The 27,365-nt window shown below is 37.3% G+C and overlaps 1 protein-coding gene across 1 annotated transcript in view; it reads left to right on the top strand.

Annotated features, from left to right (window-relative positions):
• The window catches only part of Cdh20 (cadherin 20), a 71,937-nt gene that overhangs the window by 29,515 nt on the left and 15,057 nt on the right, over positions 1 to 27,365 (top strand). Inside the window, exon 6 of the mRNA XM_027948999.2 lies at positions 12,424 to 12,677. Within this exon, the coding sequence (XP_027804800.1) occupies positions 12,424 to 12,677 (254 nt within the window). The remainder of the gene's footprint in view (positions 1 to 12,423; positions 12,678 to 27,365) is intronic.

Genomic DNA, 27,365 nt, shown 5'->3' with positions numbered 1-27,365 from the left:
CTTTGTCATTACCAAAACTATATCTGTGTTTAATCAAAACTAGCACCAATTTGTCCAAGGTCATTTTGATTTGTTTTATGTTATGTGCTGCCAGAAAATGGAATTAAGAAAGAGGTCAATAAGTTAGTTAAATGGACTAGTCATATATAAGAAATATTTAGAGGCTACTGACTGCTTAATCTATACCTCTGGAACAACATTCACTCAAATGTCTGATCTATACCCATCTTCCCAATTTGCCATTTATAATGTCATATAAAATTGAAACAAAAGTTTTGCTCTTGATTTATTTCCCTTAGGCCTATTATTTGTCTCAAAAGCACACACTTTTCCAAAAAGAAAAATTAAATTGAATTGACAGAATTGGATCTTCATAAAACCACACTGATTACTACCCAGTACCCTGAGTCTTTTTAGCTTTTAAGTAATCAATCACTTGATTTTCAGTCTCTTAACTTAGATGCTTGAAAAATATAATTTTTGGAATGTTCTTTATTCTAGATGTGAATGATGTTGTATCATTTTCTAGTCTTCAACATGTCTTCCATCTCCTAGTACATAATAAGTAATTGTTGAAAGTCCATTCTCCTCTTAGGCAGGTCACAGTGAAAAAATTCTATATTTCATCAAAACTAATAAGAGACCATGAATTATTACTGTTTTATGTACCCCTTTAAAAAGTTCTTGTCAATTTAAAATGACAAGAATTTTTTTTGGTGGTGGTGGTGGGGGGGGTGATGGGGAACTGAACCCAAGGCCTCACATGCTCTTATTTCTTATTTATAGTTGAAGAGCTCTTGTGTATATAACTAAGCATATTTGCTTCACTAATATCAGATTTTCTCCTTGCTGGTAATTTCTTATTTTATTCTCATTCTTTGAGAATAAATAACATGCTAGAATTATAAATGATGACTAAAAGTAATACCTATTGGGTGTATGACACAGAATTAACAACATTCTCCTACTATGTGGCATGCCTCAATGTCATTCTGCCTATACAAGTTTTGTTTCAATTCTGAGTCATAACACAATCTTTCTGAAGTAAAGTTCAATGCATGCAGTACCATAAGTATACAAAACTCACCTGAAGTATATAACACAAATGGCTTTAACTAGGTCTGGCTTATACAGGCAGTAACAACTACATCCCATCATTTCTTGTTGAGTCCACAGCAACTTTAAGGGGTCATCAGTTGGAGAAGCAATCATATTTCCAAAATATGAAAATATAAAAAAATGGATCACTTAAAATTATTTATGTATTGTAACATAGGATCCTTACATATACCATCACTCAAACAGTACATGTTAATACTCATACTAGGAAACTTTTTGTACTATCCAATATACCATTTTCTTGCTACATTTTCAGTTTTAGACTTTGCTAAGTATTGAGGAATAAAAATCTAAGTCATTGGATCCACCCATGAATCTGGGAAAGCAACCTACATAAAAAGAAGTATTTGTAATGCAAAACAAGAAAAGCTATAATGAAAGTACAACAAAATGATATAGAAACAGAAGAGGGAATACCTAATTCTGCTTAATTAATAATCAAAGCTACATTAGTATTTTGTGCTATAATTTTTATGCCTCCACTTTCAAGGAGACAATGACTTTTCATTTTTATGTGCCTCAACTCTAGGAAATTTCTTGAATTTGGAATTGGGGTTCATTATTACTCTTTGGTCTAGCATTATGAATACAGAAATAAACAATTCTTTGATGCTTAGAACAAAGAACAAAAATTATTGAAGAGGGAAGAGTTAAATGTGGGCAACGTAAAGCTGAAGTACCTAGAGCAATGTTTTCTTTGAATTTTAAAGGTGTACATGAGGGAGGCAATAACCTAAAATTAACATATTTTAAAAGAAATTTTGATAATAATTAAAAACTCACCCTAGTCTTTTCAACAAATGGTGCTAGAACAATTAGATACCAAAAATATGAACCTCAATTATACTCATAAAAAAATCAAAAGGGGGCTGGGACTGTGGCTCAGTGGTAATGCACTTGCTGGCACGTGTGAGGTTTGATTCTCAGCACCACATATAAATAAATAAAATAAAGATTTATCAACAACTAAGAAAAAAATTTTAAAAAAGGAAAAAAGTTTAAAAAATCAAATGGATCATACAACTAAATGTAAAAACTAAAACTATAAAATTTATAAAAAGAAACACAGGAAAAAAATCTCTATGATCCTGAAAAGGCAAAGTTTTCTTCAAAATGATACTAGAACCCCAGTCTCACAAAAAAAAAAAAAAATGGTAAGACCTCATCAAAAATTAAAGAGATTCTGTTCTACAAAAGACTGTTTTGAGAATGAAAGACAAATCACAGAGGGGGTGAAAATATTTGCAAATTCTATGTCTGATAAAGGACCTGAATATGTAAAGAACACTTCAAGAAGGTATATGATGAAAAAAAAAAAAAACCTAAAAAAAGAAGGTATATGAAGATGTATCACTGCGCAACCCACAACCAAAACGTAATGCCACTTCACACACACTAGGATAGTTAAAATCAAAATACTGACGAAACTTTTAAGCACTGATAAAGATGTAGAGAAACTGGAATTTTCAAACATTCTTGGAGAAAATAAAAAAGGGTACTACCCTTTTGAAAATTGATTTGAATATCTCTTATAAAGTTAAGAAATTCACTTACCATATAACCCTGCAATTGTAATCCTAAGTATTTACCCAAGTGAAATGAAAACAAGTTCACACAAAAATCTGTATGCAAATATTTACAGAAGCTTTATTCATAATTGTTAGAAATTAGAAGCAACCCAAACATACCTCTAGTGGAAAATGGAGAAATTAACTATTGTACACCCACACAATGGAATACTACTCAGCAATAAAAAAAGAATACTTATCATGTAATAACTTGGATAATCCCAGATATATCATGCTAAGTGAAAAAAACTACATGCAAATTATGATATACTTGATGACGTCACTTATGTGATATCCTTTTTTCTAGTAATAAATGATTTTTTAAAACTTGTTCTTTTTAGATATACATAATAGAATGTACTTTGACATATTATACATACATGGAGTGTAACTTCCCATTCTTAAGGTTGAACATGATGTGAAGTTACACTGGTTGTCTATTTATATATGAACATAGAAACGTATGCCCAATTCATTCTAATGTCTTTCCTATTCCTATCCACCCTCCCTTCCCCTCATTCCCCATTGACTAATCCAATGAACTTCTATTCTTCCCTCTCTGCCCCCTTATTGTGTGTTGGCATCCACATATCAGAGAGAACATTCAGCCTTTGGTATTTTTGGATTGGCTTATTTCACTGAGCATAATAGTCTCCAGTGCCGCAGTCTGGCTGGGCACAAAATCACGAGCCACTCAAGCAGGAACAAAGTTTATTTTTTGAAACTGCCGCCAATGTCCGGTACCGCCCGGGAAGATTTTTTCCACACACGCGGTCCTCTCGGACCGCCGAGAGAGCTCCTCCCCCGGAACTCCCTCCTACTGTACTTCCCCAACCAATGGGAACTCTCCAGGAGTCCCGTAGCCGGCCTAGGTGAACAGCAGGAGTCCAATATCCATATGAATGCAAATCTTAACATAATCATATCATCTCAATGGCTAGCTGGCGTCACCTTTCGACCAAAAATGCCATGCATCATATACTTGGCTCTTAGCACTCCAGTTCCATCTATTTACTGGCAAACACCATAATTTCATTCATCTTTACAGTATATACACACATACACACATATATACATCACATTTCTTCATCCAGTGATCTGTTGAAGGGCACCTGGGTTGGTTCCAAAGCTTAGCTATTGTGTGAGCTGCCATAAACATTGATGTGGTTGTGTCACTGTAGTATGCTGATTTTAAGTCTTCTGGGTATATACTGGGATAACTGGGTCAAATGGTGGTTCCATTTCAACTTTTCTGAGGAATTTCCATACTGCTTTCCATAATGGTTGCACCAATTCGCAGTCCCACCAATGAGTGAGTGTCCTTCTTCCCCACATCGTCACCAACATTTATTGTTATAGTCTATAATTGCCATTCTTAATGGAGTGAGATGGAATCACAGTGTAGTTTTAATTTGCATTTCTCTAATTGCTAGCGATGCTGAACATTTTTTCATGGGTTTGTTGACCGATCATTTATCTTGTTCTGTGAAGTGCCTATTCAGTTCCTTTGCCCATTTTTTGATTGGGTTATTTGGTTTTCTGGTGTTAAGTTTTTTCAGTTCCTTGTATATATTAGAAATTAACACCTTATCTGAGGTACTGGTGTGAAGATTTTCTCCAAATCTATAGGATCTCTGTACAAGTTCTTGATTATTTCCTTTGCTGTGAAAATGCTTTTTAGTTTGATACCACTCCATTTATTGATTCTTGGCTTTACTTCTTGCGCTTTAGGAGTCTTGTTGAGGAACTCAATTCCTAAGTGAACATAATGGAAAGTTGAGCCTACATTTTCTTCTAGTAGGCACAGGGTTTCTGGACTAATGCCTAGGTCTTTGATCCACGTTTTTTTTGTGCAGGGTGAGAGGTAAGGGTTCAAATTCATCCTAATACAAATTGATTTCCATTTTTCCCAGAACTATTATTAAACAGACCATCTTTTCTCCAATGTATGTTTATGGTGGCTTTGTCTGGTATGAGATAACTGTATTCATATGGGTTTGTCTCTGTGTCTTCTATTCTGTACCATTGGCCTTCATGTCTGTTGGCACCAATACCATGCTGGTTTTGTTACTATAGCTCTGTAGTATAATTTAAGGTCTGGTATTGTGATGCCTCTGCATCATTTTCTCACTGAGAATTGCTTTGGCTATTTTGGGCCTCTTATTTTTCAAAATGAATTTCATGACTGCTTTTTCTAATTCTATGAAGAATGTCATTGGAATTTTAATAGGAATTGTACTTACAGTACTTTTGGTAGTTTGGACATTTTGACAATACTTATTCTCCCTATTCAAGAACATGGGAGATCTTTCCATCTTCTAAGGTCTTCTTCAATTTATTTCTTTAATGTTCTGTAATTTTCATTGTAGAAGTCTTTCACCTCTTTTGTTAGGTTGATTCCCAAATATTTTTCTTTTTTTGAGGCTATCATGAATGGCATAGTTTTCCTAATTTCTCTTTCATTTGATTATCAATGGTGTATAAGAATGCAAAGGATTTATAGGTGATAATTTTATATCCTGCTATTTTGCTGAATTCATTTATGAGTTCTAGAAATTTTCCAGTCGGTCTTCTAAATCTAGAATCATGTCATTGGCAAATAGGAGTAGTTGAGCTCTTCTATTCCTATTCATATCCTTTAATTTCTTTCATCTAATTGCTCTGGCTAGAGTTTCTAGGACAGTGTTGAATAGACATGGTGAAAGAGGACATCCTGCCTTCTTCCAGTTTTTAGAGGGACTGCTTTCAATTTTTCTACATTTAGTGTGATGCTGGTGTTGGGTTTAACATACACAACCTTTACAATGTTGAGGTATGGTCTTACTGGCCCCAGTTTTTCTACTGTTTTGAACATGAATGGATGCTATTTTGACAAATGCTTTTTCTGTATCTATTGAGATAATCATGTGATTCTTGTCTGTAAAGTCTATTGATGTGATGAATTACATTTATTGATTCCATATGTTGAACCAACTTTGCATCCCTGGGATAAACCGCACTTGACCATGGTGCACTGTCTTTTTAACATGTTTTTGTATGTTACTTGCCAATATTTCATATGAATTTTTGCATCTATGTTCATCAGGGATATTGGTCTGAAGTTTTCTTTCCTTATCATTTGGTATCAGGGTGATACTACCTTCATAGAATTGAGTCTAAAAGGGTTCCCTCCTTTTCTTTTTTCTTTCTTTCTTTTTTTTTTTTTTTTTTTTTTTTTTTTGGTTCCCTCCTTTTCTATTTCATGTAATAATTTGAGGAGGACTGGTGTTAGTTCTTCTTTGAAGGTCTGATAGAACTCAGCTGAGAATCTGACTGGTCCTGGGGTTTTCTTTCTTGGTAGGATTTTGATGGTGTCTTCAATTCCATTGCTGGAAATTTATCTGTTTAAATTTTCTATGTCCTTTTGATTCAATTTGGGTAGGTCCTATGTCCCTGGAAATTTGCTGATATCTTCAAGATTTCTATTTTATTAGAGTATAAATTTTCTGATTATTGTCTATATTTTGGTATGTCCAAGGTGATATTTCTTTGTTCATCATGAATACTAGTAATTTGCATCTTCTCTCTTTACTAGCTTTGCTAAAGTCTTATGGATTTTATTTTTTCAAAGAACCAACTTTTGTTTTGTTGATTTTTTAAATTTTTTGTTTCAATTTCATTTTTATCAGCTCTCTTTTAATTATTTCCTGTCTTCTACTGCTTTTGATGTTGATTTGCTCTTCTTTTTCTAAGACTTTTGGTGATAATGTTGGGTTATTTATTTGGTAACTCTCTAGTCTTTTAGTGAATAAGCTCAATACAATGAACTTTCCTCTTGGAATGCCTTCATCATGTCCTAGAGACTTTGATGTTGTGTCGTTATTCTCATTTACCTTTAAGTACTTTTTTTATTTCATCCCTGATTTCTGCTGCTACCCTTGGCAATTTAATAGCATATTATTTAATCTCCAGGTATTAGAGTAGCTTCTGTTTTTTATTTTATAATTGATTTCTAATTTCATTTCATTATGACCTAATAGATGCAAGGTATATTATTTCTTTTTGTATTTGCTAAGAGTTGCTTTGTGGACTAAGATATAGTATATTTTATAGAAGGATCATGTGCTGCTGAGAAAAAAGTGTATTCAGTCATTAATGGAACAAATATTCTACATATCTGTTAAGTGTAAATTATTAATTGTAGTTTTTAGTTCTATAGCTTCTTCATTTAGTTTTTGTTTGGAGAATCTATCCTGTGAGGAGAGACACATGTTAAGCCACCCAGTATTACTGTGTTGTGGTCTATTTGATTCTTGAAATTGAGAAGAGTTTGTTTGATGTATGTAGATGCTCCATAGTTTAGGGCATAAATATTTATGATTGTTAGGTCTTATTGATTTATAATTCCCTTAAGCAGTAAGAAATGTCCAACTTCATCCCTTATGATTAACTTTGGCTTGAGTCTACTTTATCTGAAATGAGGATAGAAACCTGTTTGTTTATAAGACCCATGCGAATGTTTTTTTTCCCCCATCCTTTACCTTCAATCTATGGATGTCTTTGCCTACAGTGATTCTCTTAGAGACAGCATATTGTTGGGTATTGTTTTTAATTCAATCTGCCAGTCTGTATCTTTTGATTGACGACTTTAGGCCATTTATAGTCAGTGTTATTATTGACAAATGGATTTTATTCTCTGTCATTTTCATTTATTTCTGCTCTTTAATTTGAATGTTTCTCCTTAGATTGACTATTACTCTAGCATAGTTCCTCCCTTTGCTGGTTTTCCATTTATTTTTCATTTCTTCTTCAAGAAATACCTTATTGAGTATGTTTTATAGTTCAGGCTTTCTAGATATGAATTCTTATAAATTTTTGTTTATCATGGAAGGTTTCTATTTCATCATCAACTCTGAAGCTTAATTTTGCTGGAGATACTATTCTTGGCTGGCATCATTTTTTTCAAAGCTTGATATATATTATTCCAATACCTCCTAGCTTTGAGAGCCTGGTTGTGAAATCAGCTGAGATCCAGATTGGTTTCCCTCTACATATGACCCATCATTTTGCCCTGGCAGCCTTTAAAATTCTATCCTCATTCTGTATGTTAGTCATTTTCATAATCATGTGCCTTGGTGTGGGTCTGTTATAATTTTGTACATTTGAGGTCCTATAAGCCTCCTTTATTTTATTTTCCATTTCATTCTTTAGGCTTGAGAAATTTTCTGATATTATTTCATTGAAAAGACTATGCATTTCTTTGGTTTATGTCTCTGAGCCTTCATCTATCCCAATCAATCTTACCTTTAATCTTCTCAGGTTATCCATATTTCATGGAAGTTTTGTTCATGATCTCTTAACATCTTTTATCCATAGTCTACTTTAAAGATTATACATTTTGTAATTCCAGCAACTTGGAAAGCTGAGGCAGGAGGATAAAGAGTTGAAAGCCAGCCTCAGCAAAAGCAAGATACTAAGCAACTCAGTGAGACCCTGTCTCAAAGTAAAATACAGAATAGGACTGGGGATGTGGCTCAGTAATTGAGTATACAAGTTCAATCCCTGGTACCTAAAAAAAAAAAAAAGAAAAAGAAAAAGAAAAATTATACCTTTTGTCTTCATTGCCTAAAACTCTGTTTTGTAAGAGGTCTAATCTGTTCATGATGCCTTACATTGAATTTTTAATTTGGTTTACTGATTCATTTTGAGGATTTCTGATTTTTTTTCAGAATCTCTCTCTTTATTGAAGTGATCTTTCACTACCTGTATATTCTCTCTAATTACACTCCTAACATCATTCTTTACTTCCCATATCAGTTTAAGTACATATATTCTAAACTCCTTTTCTGATATTTCTTCCACTGTGGTGTCAATGAATTCTGTTATTGAAGTATCTTAGTTTGTTTTGAGTGATTTGTTCCCTTGCTTTTTCATGTTGTCTACTCATATGTGTGTCTACTCATCTAACAGTATGGATCTGAGGCAGTAGAGTTTCTACCCTGTGGACTTGCAGTATCCCTGAAGATGTCCAGTACCTCACCATTTGGCAGGAGACAAATAATACAAACCAATGCAAACCATACACAGAATTAGTCCAAATAGTTCCTTCTATGCATCTACAATGTTAACTGTCACAATAAACAAAAGTGATATGATCATTTATTGCCCACAGTAAAAAAAAAAAAAAGTGAGTTTGCAAAAGGGTTTACAAATTTTGAATGGTGGACAGGGAGAGAACAGAAGTGATGTGGGATGTGATGACTATGAGGGAGAAAAGAAAACAGAAATAGAAAAATATAGGAAGAGTGAAAGAGAACAATAGAAATTGGCTATTAGCAGAAAACAAGAGAGAAAGAGAATCAAAGGAAACAAGTGAGATAAAAAGATATACAAAGTAAAATTTTAAAAAATTAAAAATAAAAGAATACAAAACAAATCTGAAATATACAAATCAAACATCCCAGTCCTCAAAATACTAATCCATGAAAAAATAACTGACTTCAAAAATGCTAAAAATGAGGAAAAAATAAATATGAATATGTATAAGTGTTTTTGAACCATCCAGGTCACAAAGAAAAAAGAGAAAAAAAAATTTAAAACTTGATGAAAAGTTAAAGAATTTTTCTGTTGGAGTTCAAAAAGATTTTCAGCTTCCCTTCTCAACAGAGCTAGATGGGGTGGCCTGGAATGTGATGCCTGCTCCACCCTTAGGGTGGGGTTGCTGAAATGAGAGGAAATCCTGTAGGCAGACCTCATGGAAGTGGGGTGTAGACACAGGTGGTCTCCAGGTTTTCACTGAATGGCAATTGGTCTGGAGATTTTAAATCAGCACACCTCCAGGACCCAGCAACTGCTGGTCCACACTGGAAGATGAGACCCCTGGGATCTCCCCTGGGTTCCACTCATGCAGTGGAGGAGCCAATTCTTAGTCCCTTCATTTCATTGTCTCTTAGATTCAGTCTCCAAACTCAATCTTTCCCACCCCTGCATCTTTCCAATTACCAGTCAGGTGCATCTCTCCCAGTCAGTCCTGCAAGCAGCTAGATTGGAGGGGAAGGGGGGAAAGGTGGGTGGGTTACCATGACCAGTATTCCCCTGTGTAAACCCCTCTCCACATTTGATTTTCTCCTGGTCAGTTAAGCACACTCTACATTATGCAGTGTGGGTTTGCCAGGCCTGTATTTTGGGCAAAACTCAGGTTTACCAGGAATCAGTTCCCCGCTAGCCACCAGCCACTTCACCACAGCTGCAAAATGATTCCTTCCTCTTTCCTCCACAGGCAGCCAAGAATGATGTGGCTTCTTTCCTGCACTAGGATATCGTGCAGCATGCCTTTCAGTTCAGTCGGGCAGTGTCTTTGATCTCTGAACTCTCCATACCCAAGACACACCTCAGGCCTCCTAAAACTACAGGTTCCTTTAATTCCCTTATCCCTCCACTTTGCTCAAAGAGACACTGCTATGGCTGGTGCCTCCAGTGGCAGCAATGGAGGTAGTGCTGGAAATGTCTTCCTTATTATGTACAACCTCCTGAGTCCCCGATCTGCTTTGAATTTCCAGTATTAGATTTCAGTGAAGTCTCGCCCCCCACCCTTTTTTTTTTCACCCACCTTGCTGAGAAGCTGCCTATGTGCTTTCTTGGTTTCATGCCACAGCACAACCAGGAAAGCAACCTTCTCTATTCTGCCATCTTGAAAAAGTAGTCTAACATTCTTACAATAGGGACAGGACATGGATCAGTGACTGGCAGGGACTAGATATCCAGGAAGAGGCTGACCATACAAGAGCATAAAGTGGGAATTCTGGGAGCCACGGAAATGAAGTTCTGTATCTTCATTATTGTGGTGGACATAATACTGAGTTTGTCAAAACCTGCAAAACTTTCCACTAAAAAAAAAAGATGAATTTTAATGTATGTAAATTACACCTTAACTTAAAGATACAAAATTCACACCAAATTAGAAAAATGACTTACAATTAAGGAGAAAACAAATTTGCCTAGTTGAAACCTAACATAAATAAACGCCCACTTTGGGCTATCTATACATAAGGCAAGTTTTAAGAGAAAATAACTGACCAGGAAAGAAAAATGTGTACAATTAGGGAGTAAGTATAAATACATAGGTAAAGCTAGTCCTTTGAATAGATCACAATATGAGTGGCATATTTTTATTTACAAAATTTTGCCTTTTGTCTAACAACTAAGAAGGCGGGCTGGCACAAATGAGATGCTTGGTTTAAATGGAAATGGTTGAATATCCATGAGATACAGAACACAATGTCTGGCCCTAAGTAAATGCTGAACAAGTGGTTGCAAGAGCAACAGAATAGGGTTAGGGTTGTGGCTCAGTGGTAGAGCAATCACCTAGCATGTGAGGCCCTGGATTCGATACTCAGCACCATGTAAAATTAAATAAAATAAAGGTATTGTGTCCAACTACAACTAAAAAATGATTTTTTTTTTAAAAAAGAGCAACAGAACAGAAAAACTTTTTGCTAGAACTTGAAAATAACATATTTAGTTAAAGCAACTCCTACAGATATTTATTTTTCAAAAGCAAAGCAATTGCTTCAAATGGGTATGTGCCTCTTTCTAACAAGAAGTATGGTGACATTCAGCATATTTTATGAAAAGAGCATAAGTGAATATCTAAAATAAAACATTTGCATACTGTCATGTGACTTTTAAGCTTTAGTAACTGCTTTGCTATCCACTGTGATTATTTTATGACTTATTTTCAATGATGTTTTTATTATTGATGTTTTATAATACTGTTGCTTTAAACATTTAAACATTTTTGTCAGCTTTAAAAAATGGATTATTCTTCAGAAATAGCATTTAAGTTTACTTTCTGCCCTGAAGTACTGAATTTATTTTGAAATAAAACATTCTGACGTTATCAATAAATCAAAAAAACAACCAAATAATTATATTTTATGCGATGGAATTTTACTAGACAAAATTAAAGTCTTTTGGATGAACTCTGGATGATGAATCCATACACCTGGGCCAACATTTCAGGTCTGATACTATATAACCATGTCAGCTTAGTATAAGGTTCTGCACCTTCTGGTCTGTAAAATGAGATGTTGCAGGACTTTCAAAATGAATTTTTAGAAGGGATCATCTATGAAGAACTAAGTACACAAAGATAAATCTGACACAGTGCCCTAAGAACCCTTGTGAGGTACTTGAGATAGTTTCTTAGAAAGAATTACTATTGCCTTTGAACTCGAAAAGAATTTTTTTTAAGGAAGCAAGCAAAAGCCTAAGCCTCCATTGCTCTTAATTGTCACATCTTTTCAAATGAGTAAGCACATCTATAGATAAGGTGACCAACTCTCCTGATTTGTCTGGAACAGAATGGGTTCCCAGGAACAAAATTTTCCATGTTAAAACTGGGACAGTCCTAGGTTAACAAGGCCAGGGTTAAGGAGGTTCCCAGGACTCTCTCTAAAGACCATGCCAATAGAAGAATAGACAAGTTATAGATGAGTAAATAACTTTATCATCCCACTGACTTCCTTAACTGACGCTGAAGTTCCAGCATTTTATTTACCTTTCTTACCCAAGGTTGAATCTGATGTTAAAACTAAAAACTACAGAACAAGAAAAATTACCTTGTTTTTACCTTTGCCTCTTTCCTACCACTTTAATGAATCTGGGGATCTCAGTAACAGTCATCAATATTGAACATCTTTTTGACCTTGGACACATATGATAATGGCTAACCAATTTTCCTGTCATTACTTTTTAGCCCCTGAGTTTTGAAAGCAAGAAAAGCTATACCTTGAAGGTGGAGGGAGCCAATCCTCATCTGGAGATGCGTTTTCTAAACCTGGGCCCCTTTCAAGACACAACAACAGTGCACATCAGTGTAGAGGATGTGGATGAGCCCCCTGTGTTTGAACCTGGCTTTTATTTTGTGGAGGTGCCTGAAGATGTAGCAATTGGAACAACCATACAGATCATCTCTGCCAAGGACCCAGATGTGACCAACAACTCAATCAGGTTTTTCCAAAGATTCCACCTTTTCCTTATATCCTGCAACATTAATGTTCCCTTTCCATAATGTGATTTTCTAGCCCATTTTCCCCTTGCTTCTTCCTTTCCTATCCCATCTCTGGAAATTCTGAGGTTTTTTTCCTATTTATATAACATGGACCTGTCATGTTAATTGGAAATGAAGTATCATTATATCTGAAACTCACTTTCATTTGGTTCAGACAAACACATATACACGCATACAACCTTAGTTCTCAATCATAGTCCCACTTACATTTGAGGTTACATAATTCTGTGTTGCTATGGGAGGTTGTCCTGTGCACTGAATGATGTATAGCAGTATCTCCAGCCTTAACCCATTAAATGCCAGTAGCACCCCACCACCACCAAGTCATAACAACCTAAAGTGTCCGCCCTATACTAACAAATATCCAGGACAATGGTGCAAAATCAACCCCAGTGGAGAACTATAATTAAGATAAAACAGACACACAGATGTTAAAACATTAAACCCTTGACTCTTAGTGGTGATATAAAGGTGATCATTGCACATTCTTTCAATTTGAATAAACCTTTGATTTTTCACTTTTAAAAAATGGGAAAAGTAAACTATATGTATTTCCACATACTGTAGAAACAACATGGAAACTACTCCTGATGCCAATACTTTTAAAGCAATGCAGACTGCCAGACAGGGCAATCTCACATATCTGTCTAAGGTATGTTCTGAAATTAAAAGATGCTTCCCCCTCAGGAGGTGAGAACTGCTCTTATAACCATGGCCATTTTTCATCAACTCTGGAACCAAAGAGCAAACAGCTGGTGGACAGGTTGACAACTCAACCTTCCAGAGCAACTGCCAAGCTTCTGAAGCCCAACACAAAAGATTAGAATTCCAAGGCTATTTAAGGCCATCTGTCACATTAATTGTAAAAACCCACACAGTAAAATGAATCTGAGGCCTCAGTTCAAATAACGCATTTTAAACACACTCCAATTTATCAAATGCCTATTCTGTCAAGTGGCTACTTCCTTTACCTGGTGCTGTTGTGTATTTAATGAAAATGTGCTTTTTCAATTTAACAAGAATGATTTTCTCTAGAGAATAACTACACTAGGAGGAAATCTGCTTCCCTGAACCAAGTAGTAAACATTTTACAAGTTCAGGCCTTAAAATGGCTAAAATGATTTTGTTTGAATTTTTCTGTTTTCTTGAGGACAACTCATCTTTCTGAGTTAAAACTTTAAAAAGTAATATTCCAAATTTAAGCTTTGTAAATGTAAAACAGAAAGACAAGTAAACCTATATTGCCCTCAAAACAACCACAACACAAATGAAAGAGATTATCTTGTAAATTTATATTTTCAGAAGCCAAGAAAATTCTTTTTTTTTTTTTTTTAATTTTTATTGTGGGTTGTTCAAAACATTACAAATTTCTTGACATATCATATTCCACACTTTGATTCAAGTGGGTTATGAACTCCCACCTTCACCCCATACACAGATTGCAGAATCACATCAGTTACACATCCATTGATTTACAAATTGCCATACTAGTGTCTGTTGTGCTCCGCTGCCTTTCCCATCCTCCACCCTCCCCCCTCCCCACCTCTCCCCTCCCCTCCCCTCCTCTCTCTCTACCTCCTCCACTGTATAACCCTGAGGGTCTCCTTCCATTACCATGCAATTTCCCTTCTCTCTCCCTTTCCCTCCCACCTCTCATCCCTGTTAAATGTTAATCTTCTTCTCCTGTTCTTCGTCCCTACACTGTTCTTAGTTACTCTCCTTATATCAAAGAAGACATTTGGCATTTGTTTTTTAGGGATTGGCTAGCTTCACTTAGAATAATCTGCTCTAATGCCATCCATTTCCCTGTAAATTCTATGATTTTGTCATTTTTTAATGCAGAGTAATACTCCATTGTGTATAAATGCCACATTTTTTTTATCCATTCGTCTATTGAAGGGCATCTAGGTTGGTTCCACAGTCTTGCTATTGTGAACTGTGCTGCTATGAACATCGATGTAGCAGTGTCCCTGTAGCATGCTCTTTTTAGGTCTTTAGGGAATAGACCAAGAAGGGGAATAGCTGGGTCAAATGGTGGCTCCATTCCCAGCTTTCCAAGAAATCTCCATACTGCTTTCCAAATTGGCTGCACCAATCTGCAGTCCCACCAGCAATGTACAAGTGTACCCTTTTCCCCACATCCTCGCCAGCACTTGTTGTTGTTTGACTTCCTAATGGCTGCCAATCTTACTGGAGTGAGATGGTATCTTAGGGTGGTTTTGATTTGCATTTCTCTGACAGCTAGAGATGTTGAGCATTTTTTCATGTACTTGTTGATTGACTGTATGTCCTCCTCTGAGAAGTGTCTGTTCAGGTCCTTGGCCCATTTGTTGATTGGGTTGTTTGTTTTCTTATTGTCTAATTTTTTGAGTTCTTTGTATACTCTGGATATTAGGGCTCTATCTGAAGTGTGAGGAGTAAAGATTTGTTCCCAGGGTGTAGGCTCCCTATTTACCTCTCTTATTGTTTCTTTTGCTGAGAAAAAACTTTTTAGTTTGAGTAAGTCCCATTTGTTGATTCTAGTTATTAACTTTTGTGCTATGGGTGTCCTATTGAGGAATTTGGAGCCCGACCCCACCGACTGTAGATCGTAGCCAACTTTTTCTTCTATCAGACGCCGTGTCTCTGATTTGATATCAAGCTCCTTGATCCATTTTGAATTCACTTTTGTGCATGGCGAGAGAAAGGGATTCAGTTTCATTTTGTAGCATATGGATTTCCAGTTTTCCCAGCACCATTTGTTGAAGATGCTATCCTTCCTCCATTGCATGCTTTTAGACCCTTTATCAAATATAAGATAGTTGTAGTTTTGTGGATTGGTTTCTGTGTCCTCTATTCTGTACCATTGGTCCACCCGCCTGTTTTGGTACCAGTACCATGCTGATTTTGTTACTATTGCTCTGTAGTATAGTTTGAAGTCTGGTATCGCTATACCGCCTGATTCACACTTCCTGCTTAGCATTGTTTTTGCTATTCTGGGTCTTTTATTTTTCCATATGAATTTCATGATTGCTTTCTCTATTTCTACAAGAAATGCCATTGGGATTTTGATTGGCATTGCATTAAACCTATAGAGAACTTTTGGTAATATCGCCATTTTGATGATGTTAGTTCTGCCTATCCATGAACAGGGTATATTTTTCCATCTTCTAAGATCTTCTTCTATTTCTCTCTTTAGGGTTCTGTAGTTTTCATTGTATAAGTCTTTCACCTCTTTTGTTAGGTTGATTCCCAAGTATTTTATTTTTTTTGAAGATATTGTGAATGGAGTGGTTGTCCTCATTTCCATTTCAGAGGATTTGTCGCTGATATACAGGAATGCCTTTGATTTATGCGTGTTGATTTTATATCCTGCCACTTTGCTGAATTCATTTATTAGCTCTAATAGTTTCTTTGTAGAGCCTTTTGGGTCTGCTAGGTATAGAATCATATCATCTGCAAATAGTGATAATTTAAGTTCTTCTTTTCCTATTTTTATGCCTTTAATTTCTTTCGTCTGTCTAATTGCTCTGGCCAGTGTTTCGAGAACTATGTTGAACAGAAGTGGAGAGAGAGGGCATCCCTGTCTAGTTCCACATTTTAGAGGGAATGCCTTCAATTTTTCTCCATTCAGAATGATGCTAGCCTGAGGCTTAGCATAGATTGCTTTTACAATATTGAGGTATGTTCCTGTTATCCCTAGTTTTTCTAGAGTTTTGAACATAAAGGGATGCTGTACTTTGTCAAATGCTTTTTCCGCATCTATCGAGATGATCATATGGTTCTTATTTTTAAGTCTATTGATGTGGTGAATAACATTTATTGATTTCCGTATATTGAACCAGCCTTGCATCCCTGGGATGAATCCTACTTGATCATGGTGTACAATTTTTTTGATATGTTTTTGTATCCGATTTGCCAGAATTTTATTGAGGATTTTTGCATCTAGGTTCATTAGAGATATTGGTCTGTAGTTTTCTTTCTTTGAAGTGTCTTTGTCTGGTTTAGGTATCAGGGTGATGTTGGCCTCATAGAATGAATTTGGAAGTTCTCCCTCCTTTTCTATTTCCTGAAGTAGCTTGAAAAGTATTGGTATTAGTTCTTCTTTAAAGGTTTTGTAAAATTCTGCTGTATACCCATCTGGACCTGGGCTTTTCTTAGTTGGAAGTCTTTTTATGGTTTCTTCTATTTCCTCAATTGATATTGGTCTGTTTAGGTTTTCTATATCCTCCTGACTCAATCTGGGCAGATCATATGACTTAAGAAATTTATCTATGCCTTCACTATCTTCTAATTTGTTGGAGTATAAGGATTCAAAATAGTTTTTGATTATCTTCTGTATTTCTGAAGTGTCTGTTGTGATATTGCCTTTTTCATCCCGTATGCTAGTAATTTGAGTTCTCTCTCTTCTTCTCTTCGCTAGCATCGCTAAGGGTCTGTCGATTTTGTTTATTTTTTCAAAGAACCAACTTTTAGTTTTGTCAATTTTTTCAATTGTTTCTTTTGTTTCGATTTCATTAATTTCAGCTCTGATTTTAATTATTTCTTGCCTTCTACTTCTTTTGCTGTTGTTTTGCTCTTCTTTTTCAAGGATTTTGAGATGAAGTATGAGATCATTTATTTGTTGGTTTTTTTCTTTTTTTAAGGAATGAACTCCAAGCAATGAATTTTCCTCTTAGAACTGCTTTCAATGTGTCCCATAGATTCCGATATGTTGTGTCTGTGTTTTCATTTATCTCTAAGAATTTTTTAATTTCCTTCTTGATGTCTTCTATAACCCATTGATCATTCAGTAACCTATTGTTCATTCTCCAAGTGATGTATGCTTTTTCCTTCCTTCTTTTATCGTTGATTTTCAGTTTCATTCCATTATGATCAGATAAGATGCATGGTATTATCTCTACTCCTTTATATTGTCTAAGAGTTGCCCTGTGACATAATATATGATCTATTTTTGAGAAGGATCCATGTGCTGCTGAGAAAAAAGTGTAACTGCTTGATGTTGGGTGGTATATTCTATATATGTCAATTAGGTCTAGGTTATTAATAGTGTTATTGAGTTCTATAGTTTCCTTATTCAACTTTTGTTTGGAAGATCTGTCCAGTGGCGAGAGAGGTGTGTTGAAGTCTCCCATGATTATGGTATGGTGATCTATTAGACTCTTGAACTTGAGAAGAGTTTGTTTGACGAACATAGCTGCACCATTGTTTGGGGCATAAATATTTATGATTGTTATGTCTTGTTGTTGTATGGTTCCCTTAAGCAGTATGTAGTGTCCCTCTTTATCTCTTTTGATTAACTTTGGCTTGAAATCTATTTTATTTAATATGAGTATGGACACTCCTGCTTGTTTCCGAAGTCCATATGAGTGATATGATTTTTCCCAACCTTTCACCTTCAGCCTATGTATGTCTTTTCCTATCAAATGCGTCTCCTGTAGGCAGCATATTGTTGGGTCTTGTTTTGTGATCCATTCTACTAGCCTGTGTCTCTTAATTGGTGAGTTTAAGCCATTAACATTTAGGGTTATTATTGAGATATGGGTTGTTCTTCCAGCCATATTTGTTTATTTCTGTTACTAAACATGGTTTGTTTTCCTCTTTGATTATTCCCCCCCCCCTTTACTGTCCTACCTCCCACTGTTGGTTTTCATTGTTATTTTCCATTTCCTCTTCCTGTAATGCTTTGGCGAGGATGTTTTGAAGAGATGGTTTTCTAGCTGCGAATTCTTTAAACTTTTGTTTATCGTGGAAGGTTTTAATTTCATCCTCCATCCTGAAGCTTAATTTCGCTGGATACACAATTCTTGGTTGGAACCCATTTTCTTTCAGTGTTTGAAATATGTTATTCCAGGATCTTCTAGCTTTCAGAGTCTGTGTTGACAGATCAGCTGTTATCCTGATTGGCTTACCCCTAAATGTAATCTGCTTCCTTTCTCTTGTAGCTTTTAAAATTCTCTCCTTATTCTGTATGTTGGGCATCTTCATTATGATGTGTCTAGGTGTGGATCTCTTATGATTTTGCACATTCGGCGTCCTGTAGGCTTCTAGGATTTGGGGTTCTGTCTCATTCTTCAAGTCTGGGAAGTTTTCTTGTATTATTTCATTGAATAGACTTCTCATTCCTTTGGTTTGGAGCTCTGTACCTTCCTGTATCCCAATGACTCTTAAGTTTGGTCTCTTAATGTTATCCCATATTTCTTGGATGTTCTGCTCATGGTTTCTTAACAGTCTTGCTGAGCTGTCTATGTTCTTTTCCAGTTGAAATACTTTGTCTTCATTGTCTGATGTTCTATCTTCTAAGTGTTCTACTCTGCTGGTAGTATTCTCCATTGAGTTTTTAAGTTGGTTTATTGCTTCCTGCATTTCTAGGATTTCTGTTTGTTTGTTTTTTATAACCTCTATCTCCCTGTATAGTTGATCCTTTGCTTCCTGGATTTGTTTGCGTAATTCGTTGTCGAAGTGATCTTTCATTGTCTGATTTTGCTGTTTAATGTCTTCCTTGATACTCCAGATCATCTGAAGCATGTATATCCTGAATTCTTTATCTGACATTCCATCTGCTGCAGCTGTTACCTCTTCTAAAGTTGCGTTGACCTGCATTGCTTGTGGTCCTTTCTTTCCTTGTCTTTTCATACTGCTTGCGTATCTTTCCTGCAGGTGCGGGCGGCGGCTGTGCTCTCTCCTTATTCCAATTGGGGTGTCGTGGCTACCACGCCGGCAGGTCACTGGGCCTGTTCTGGGAGCTGGCGGCGGCTCTGTTCTGCCCCTACTCCAATTGGGGTGACGAGTGTACCACGCCGGCAGGCCACCGGGCCTGATCCGCCGGTCGGTTGCAGGTTTGCCTACCCTGCAGGCGCGGGCAGCGGCTCTACTCTGCCCCTACTGCAAATGGGGTGACGTGTCTGTCGTACCGGCAGGCCACTGGGCCTGTCCCGCTGGTCGGTCGCAGATCTGCCCACCTTTCGGGCACGGGTGGAGGCTCTGCTCTGCCCCTACTCCAATTAGGGTGTCATGGCTACCCCGCCTGCAGGACGCTGGGCCTGTTCCTGGCACGGGCGGCGACTCTGCTCTGCCACTACTCCAATTAGGGTGGTGTTTGTACCACGCCGGCAGGCTCCTGGGCCTGATCCGCCGGTCTGTTGTAGGTCTGCCTACCTTGGAGGCGCGGGCGGCGGATCTGCCCTGCCCCTCCTACCACGCCTGCGGACCCCTGGGCCTGATCTGCAGGTTGATCACTGGTCTGCTCACCCTGCGGGCACGGGTGGCAGTTCCGCTCCGCCCCCACTCCAATTGGGGTCACGTGACCACCACACCGGCAGGGCCTGATCCGGGCGTGGGAGAAGGATCTGCTCTGCCCCTACTCCAGTTGGGGTGATGTGTGTACCACACTGGCAGGCCACTGGGCCTGACCCGCCAGGCTGACACAGGTCTGTTTACCTTGCAAGCGCGAACCGCGGCTCTGCCCTGCCCCTCCTACCACGCCCATGTACCACTGGGTCGCGGGTCTGCCCACCTTGCGGTTGCGGCTGGCGGCTCCGCTCCGCCCCCTCTCCAATTGGGGTCACGCGGTCACCACGCTGGCGAGCCGCTGGGCCTGCTCCGGGCGCTGGCGGAGGCCCGGCTCCTTCCCTCTGGCTCGACGACAAATTGAGGAGACTCGGGTGACTGTGCCTCACCCCCCCTACCAGGAGACCAACTGCTTATGTCACCACTGGTATTGATGAAGTTCCCTCCTCCGCCGCTTTCTGCAGACGTCAGATCTCTGCCATGTTGGTATCCTATGTGAATGGCAGCATTTCGTTCCCCTTGCCGGGCAACCAAAGCACCGGGTGAGTCCTGACCGGCCCTCAGCAGGACCCGGACCGAGAAGCAGTTTCCGCGGGCTCCTAGCCCCGGGCCAGGGAAGTTCCGGGAGCCGGAACTCGGCCACTCCGTGCTCGGTGTAAGCTCCTATAAGTGTAAGCTCCAAGAAGCAGTCCCCGCGGGCTCAGTTCCGGGAGCCGGAACTCGGCTGCCCCGCGCTCGGTATTCACTCTGATAAGATCAGGTTCTAAGAAGCACCCAGGCGCTGAGCCCTAGCAATCTGTCTGCAAGCCGCAGGCGAATTGCAGCCTGAAATTACCTGTTCTATGGCTGAATGAGCTGCGGTCAGTCAAAAACAGGGGTGGTGACATCAGTTTACCAACATGGTGGCTGCTGGCCTCCTCTGTGGTCTGACCGGTGTGGAGAACCGAGATGGACCGCTTCCTTCCCCCGTCTCGAACCCAGAATTCAGCCCTGAGTACGTACGGTGCTTGCGCGGCTGGCAGAAACTGCAGCGCTGTAACCCTGCGTCTCTATCCCAGACTTTAGCCGCGGGGCGATTTGCTGAATAAGCAGTGTTACCCTGCGTGCAACAAACCTCTCGCGTTTGAGTCCCTGTAGCCGATCCTCGTGCGATGGAAATCCTTCCTCCAGGTTCCGGAGCACCCCACTATTGCTGGAAATTCCTAACAAAATATCCTTTAGCCGTCCTGACTTGTCATACTCCCACACAGTGAAGCAGCACACGGGGACAATGCACTCCCCTCGCCGCCATCTTCCTTCCTCTCCCAAGAAAATTCTTTTTTATAATTATACAATTATTTTTTTTCAATCTAATTAATTTTTTATTTATATATGACAGCAGAATGCACTACAATTCTTATTACACATATAGAGCACAATTATTCATATCTCTGGTTGTATACAAAGTATACTTACACCAATTCATGTCTTCATACATGTACTTTGGATAATAATGTCCATCACATTCCATCATCATTTCTAACCCCATGTTCCCTCCCTTCCCTTCCCACCCCTCTGCCCTATATAGAGTTCGTCTATTCCTCCCATGCTCCCCCTCCCTACTGGACTATGAATCAGCCTCCTTATATCAGAGAAAACATTCAGCATTTGTTTTTTGGGGATTGGCTAACTTCACTTAGCATTATCTAACTCCATCCATTTACCTGCAAATGCCATGATTTTATTCTCTTTTATTGCTAGGTAATATTCCATTGTGTATATATGCCACATTTTTTTTATCCATTCATCTATTTAAGGGCATCTAGGTTGGTTCCACAGTTTAGCTATTGTGAACTGTGCTGCTATAAACATTGATGTGGCTGTGTCCCTGTAGTATGCTGTTTTTAAGTCCTTTGGGTATAGACCAAGGAAATGGATAGCTGGGTCAAATGGTGGTTCCATTCCCAGTTTTCCAAGAAATCTCCATACTGCTTTCCATATTGGCTGCACCAATTTGCAGTCCCACCAACAGTGTTGTAAGTGTACCTTTTTTCCCACATCCTCGCCAACACTCATTATTGTTTGTATTCATAACAGCTGCCATTCTGACTGGAGTGAAATAAAATCTTAGAGCAGTTTTGATTTGCATTTCTCTGATTGCTAGCAATAATGAACATTTTTTCATATATTTGTTGATTGATTATATATCATCTTCTAAGAAGTGTCTGTTCAGGTCCTTGGCCCATTTACTGATTGGGTTAAGAAAATTCTTTATGATTATAACTTATAAACTGTATATCTATTAATCTACAACATATTGATTTATTCATATCAAAGGAGATACTGTAGGGAGAACTTTACAGAATAAAACTTTTTGGGGGAAACTGAAATATTATAAGCACAAGCTTAAAAATATCAGATCCTATTCTAAAATAGTCAGAATATACTGTGGATACTTCCACGTCTTCCCAGATTGTGACTCTTGACCCCTATATGGTAAAGTACTATGACTTCTAATAGGATCCCTATAGGGATCTACTGAACAACAAATAAGCAAAGAGACTGAACAGCCAGGCAGCACACATACAACCCTAGAGTGTACATCCAGTATTTAAGACTAACTCATTAGCTCAGGATATATCCAGGAATAAAAGAGAAACATCAGAGGTTCTAGATCCATTACTAGCATGAAGCAAAATGAGGTAGACAAAATGAAAGAATATGCTGCATGGTTAATTCATCTTCTGAATTTTGGTTATGAAGAATAAATAAGATTCATATTCATAAAAATAAAATACGTATTAAATCATGAAAATAATAAATGTTTTATCTGAAGTTAAAATGTAATACATTAAAGGCCATTTAACATTTTTAAAAGATTATTAGGACTTTTACCATCTTCATTCTAGAAAGTTGATAGTATGTTCAAGTATGTAATCTGATTGTCAATTACTGATAATCCCCAGAATAGCATCTCCAGATGTAGCCATATATATATTAAAAATAGAACACTTAGATTCCCTGAATTTTTAATAAATGTTCAAGAAATTTCTGGAAATCAGGCTACTGACCATTTGGCAACTGAAATAGGCTTCTGCTAATGTACAAATGGCCTATTCTCTTGGCTATCTGGAGTGTGTGGATTTACCAAGCATGATCATTACGTCAAATTCAGAGAAATAGGGAGTCAAACAAACACCAATTACTATTTGCTTAAGGCAGTTTTGTATGTGTGCTATACCTATTCTGCTCATAGTACACAGGAATATTAGAGAAAGAAAACCACCTACAAAATCTACAAGTGTGTCCCAATTTCTTCATTTTCCATCTGTATTTTACACCTTTAATTTGTTCTCCTACCTCCTGGAAATTGGCCCAGTGCCCCATTCAGAGAAATGAGGCCATTATGCCCTCAATGCAAACCTCATCTGGGAAAGTAGAAATGGGAGAGGGATTCCACTTGATGAGGGAGGCTTCTTGAGGCAGTGTCCTGCTATATCAACCAGGCAATGCTGTCAGTGGTCGTGGCCCTTTGTTATTTCCATAATTCCATCTCCCATACTATCTGTGACATTTGCTATGCTGTTGTAGCTTTGAGTATAGAAAGTTGATTCCTCATAGGCTGCTCTCCCCTTGGCATTATGCCTACAGTTTGGCGAGCTGCCATATGGTTCCATGAACCAAATACTGGGCGGGCTTTTCTCATGTGTGAGGAGCTGACTAGTGTGGTTTTCTTTTCCCCTAAGAAAAGTCAGTTTTTAAAATAGCTAGTAAACTTTAAAACTAAATCACAAATTATGCCTAGAAAAAAAATAATGTGGGCTGGGATTGTGGCTCAGCAGTAGAGCACTTGCCTTACATGTGTGAGGCACTGGGTTTGATCCTCAGCACCACATAAAAGAATAAATAAATAAAATAAGTTATAAAAAATAATGTTCCAGTTAATTTAAATGAACTGTATAGGCATTTTTTTAATTATTAAAAAGTCGGCTATTAGCTTCAGGGCTTATCTGGGAGAGGTCGATTTCTGTTTCCTTAGACAAGCTCATATAATGTGTGTGTCAGTAGTGCAGCATGGTCTGTTGGTTAGTTCAAGGAATCTGAAGCCAGACCACTTAGGTTCAGTTCCCAGCAATGTGACCTTGGACAAATGACTTAACCTCTTCAAACCTCAGGGTTTTTTTTTTCACCTGTAAAACAACATAATAGTAACCTACCTCATAGTGTTCCTTTAAAGTTAAATGTAGATAACATATGTAGTATGTGCTGAGCAGTGCATGGCGTACAGTAAATGTTCGTTAAATAGGATCACAGATAGAATGAGACATTAATTTATATTATTAAATGTCCTAACTCTTATGGAATCAAAACTGAAACAATTCCAACTTCTTCAGACCTTTCTCATTGGTTATCTCTTTAATTGCTAATTCTCTGAATGGCCTTGCTGAATCTCTGCAAAAGATATGTGCATGTTTGAAACAAAATACTTTGCCATTTTACCAACCCATATATATATATGGGTGTGGGTGAGTATACATATATATTCACAGACTGTATACCTATATATATATGAAACAAAAGTTTTACATCAGATTACATTTACAGCATATGATAGACTGGCACATGTATACACACACACGCACGCACAACACACACACACACACACACACACACACACACACACACATTCTAATTCATTTTGCTTCAATGTAACTCATAATCCACAATACTGACTTTATAATCTACTAACTTGCAGTTTAAAAACAATGCACTAAAGATACTTATTCCCAACAAAACTATAATTTTGCTCTATCTCAAATTTAAGATACAGACTACAGTCACTGAGCAACTTTATTTTTAATTTTTTATTTGTTTTAATTAGTTATACATGACAGTAGAATGCACTTATATACTTTGATATATCATACATAGATGGAGTATAATTTCTCATTTTTCTGAGTATACATATTGTAGAATCATATTGGTCATACAGTCACATATATACATAAAGTAATAAGTTTCATTCTACTACCTTTCTTATCCCCATTTCCCCTGCCTTCCCCTCCTTTCACTTCCCTCTACCTAATCTAAGGTAACGCTTTTTTTTTTTTTGCATTACAATTCTTAGTACACATATATACCACAATTTTTGTATCTCTGTTTGTATATAAAGTATGTTGACACCCAATTCAAGTCTTCATACATGTACTTTGTATTATGATGTCCATCACATTCCACCATCCTTGCTAATCCCCTGCCCCTTCCCTTCCCCTCCCATCCCTCTTTCCTATCTAGAATTCATCTATTCCTCCCATGTCACTGATGAGAATTTTGAACACAATGTATCCCCTGGACACTATTTAAACATGTTATAAGAGCACAATAGTTATAACTCTATATATATGGTTTCAAATCTTAGTTCTGCAAATTACCTGTGTAATGTATGAAAGTGCCTTAATTTCTCTAAGCCTCAGTTTCCTTATCTGATGATTGGTAAAATAATGTCCCAGAGACACTGCCAAACTTTTAAAAGAAGCTATGTATTAAGAACATGGTAAAGTGCATGGTATTCAATAAATTACAGTTATTATAATTACTCACCTTTTTAGAATAGAGTCCCTCTCTTATATCTGTAGATTATATAGAGTCCCTCTCTTATATCTGTATATCTTATATCTTATATCTGTAGATTGTTTCCTTTGCTGTGCAGAATTTCTTTAGGGGCTGGGATTATAGCTCAGTGGTAGAGCACTTGCCTAGCATATGTTCAATCCTCAGCACCACATAAAAATAAATAAGTAAAATAAAGGTATAAACAAAAAAACTTTTTAGTTTGATATAATCTCATTTGTCTATTTTTGATCTTATTGCCTCTGTGATTTTAGAGTCATATTCAAAAAAACATTGCCCAATAGGGCACAGTAGCACATGCCTATAATCCCAGCAACTCAGGAGGCTAAGGGAGGAGAGGAAGAAGATCCCAGCTTGGGCAATTTAGCAAGACTCTTTTTCAAAATAAAATAAAAGGGGCTGGGGTAGACTCCCACTGCTTTAAATTCCAGTACCAGGGGGGGGGGGCGAAAAAAACATTACCCAGACCAATGCTATACAGTTTTCTTCTAGTGGTTTTACAGTTTCAGGTATTATATATTTAAGTCGATAATTCATTTGAGTTGATCCTTGTGTAAGAAGTCAGATAAGATAGTTTTCTCAGTACCATTTACTGAGGAGGCTATACTTTCCACATATGTATTCTTGGTATCTCTATCAAAAAATCAATTGATTGACCACAGAGATACGGGTTTATTTATGGATTCTCTAGTCTATTCCACTGTAATGTGTCTGGTTTTATACCACTATCACGCTATTTTAATTAGCTTTTTAATATATTTTGATATCAGGACAAATAACCAAAAAAAGACATATAGATATCCTACAAATATACAAAATATGCTCAACATTACTAATCATTAGGAAAATACAACTTAAAGCCACAATGGGCTGTCATCTCACACCTGTTAGAATGGTTATTTTCAAAAATATGAAAGATAATTGCTGGCAAAGATGTAGAGAAAAGGGAGCCCTACTCTGTTAATTCAATGTAAATTAGAATGCCATTTTTGGAAAAGAGTATAAAAATTATTTGATATACTAGAAATAGAACTACCATAAGATCTAGCAATTCCACTTCTGAATATAAAACCAAGGGAATCAAAATCAGTATATTAAAAGGTCTGCATTTCCATTCACTGCAATATCATTCACAATAGCCAAGATATGGAAAACAATGTAAGTGTCCATCAACAGAAAAACTTTTGAAATGTGGAATATATAAAGAATGGAATATTATTCAGCCTTAAAAAAGAAGGAATTGTCAACTGAAACAACATAAATGAATCTTGAGGACATATGCTAAGTGAAATAAATCAGGAACAGGAAGACAAATATTACATGATCTTACTTTTATGAAGAATCTTTAAAATTCAGAATAAAATGGTGGTGCCTGGAGGGCAGTGGTGGGGTGGGGTTTGGGGTGGAGGAGAGAGAAAAGAAAGATGTTGGTGAAAGGGTCCAAAGTTTCAGTTAGGAGGAAAAAGTTCTGGTAATCATTTGTATAAGCATAGTGACTGGTTAACAATAAGGTGTTATATATTTCAAAATTGCTGGAAGAGTTGAATAAATGTTCTTACCAAAAAGAAATAATAAGTATGTGAGGTGATAAGTACATTAAAATAAAATAAAAATTACTAGTCCTTGGTAAAGACTGAGGACTACATAAGGTTCTCAATAATGGTTCTCAATCATTATTGTTCATCAAAATCCCCTATGGAGGATTTTAAACATACTGATGCCTGAGCCTTGCTCTATACTTGACAAAT

The sequence above is a fragment of the Marmota flaviventris genome, chromosome 16 (assembly GCF_047511675.1).
Source record: "Marmota flaviventris isolate mMarFla1 chromosome 16, mMarFla1.hap1, whole genome shotgun sequence".
NCBI lineage: Eukaryota > Metazoa > Chordata > Mammalia > Rodentia > Sciuridae > Marmota > Marmota flaviventris.
This window is presented reverse-complemented; position numbering and strand designations above follow the sequence as displayed.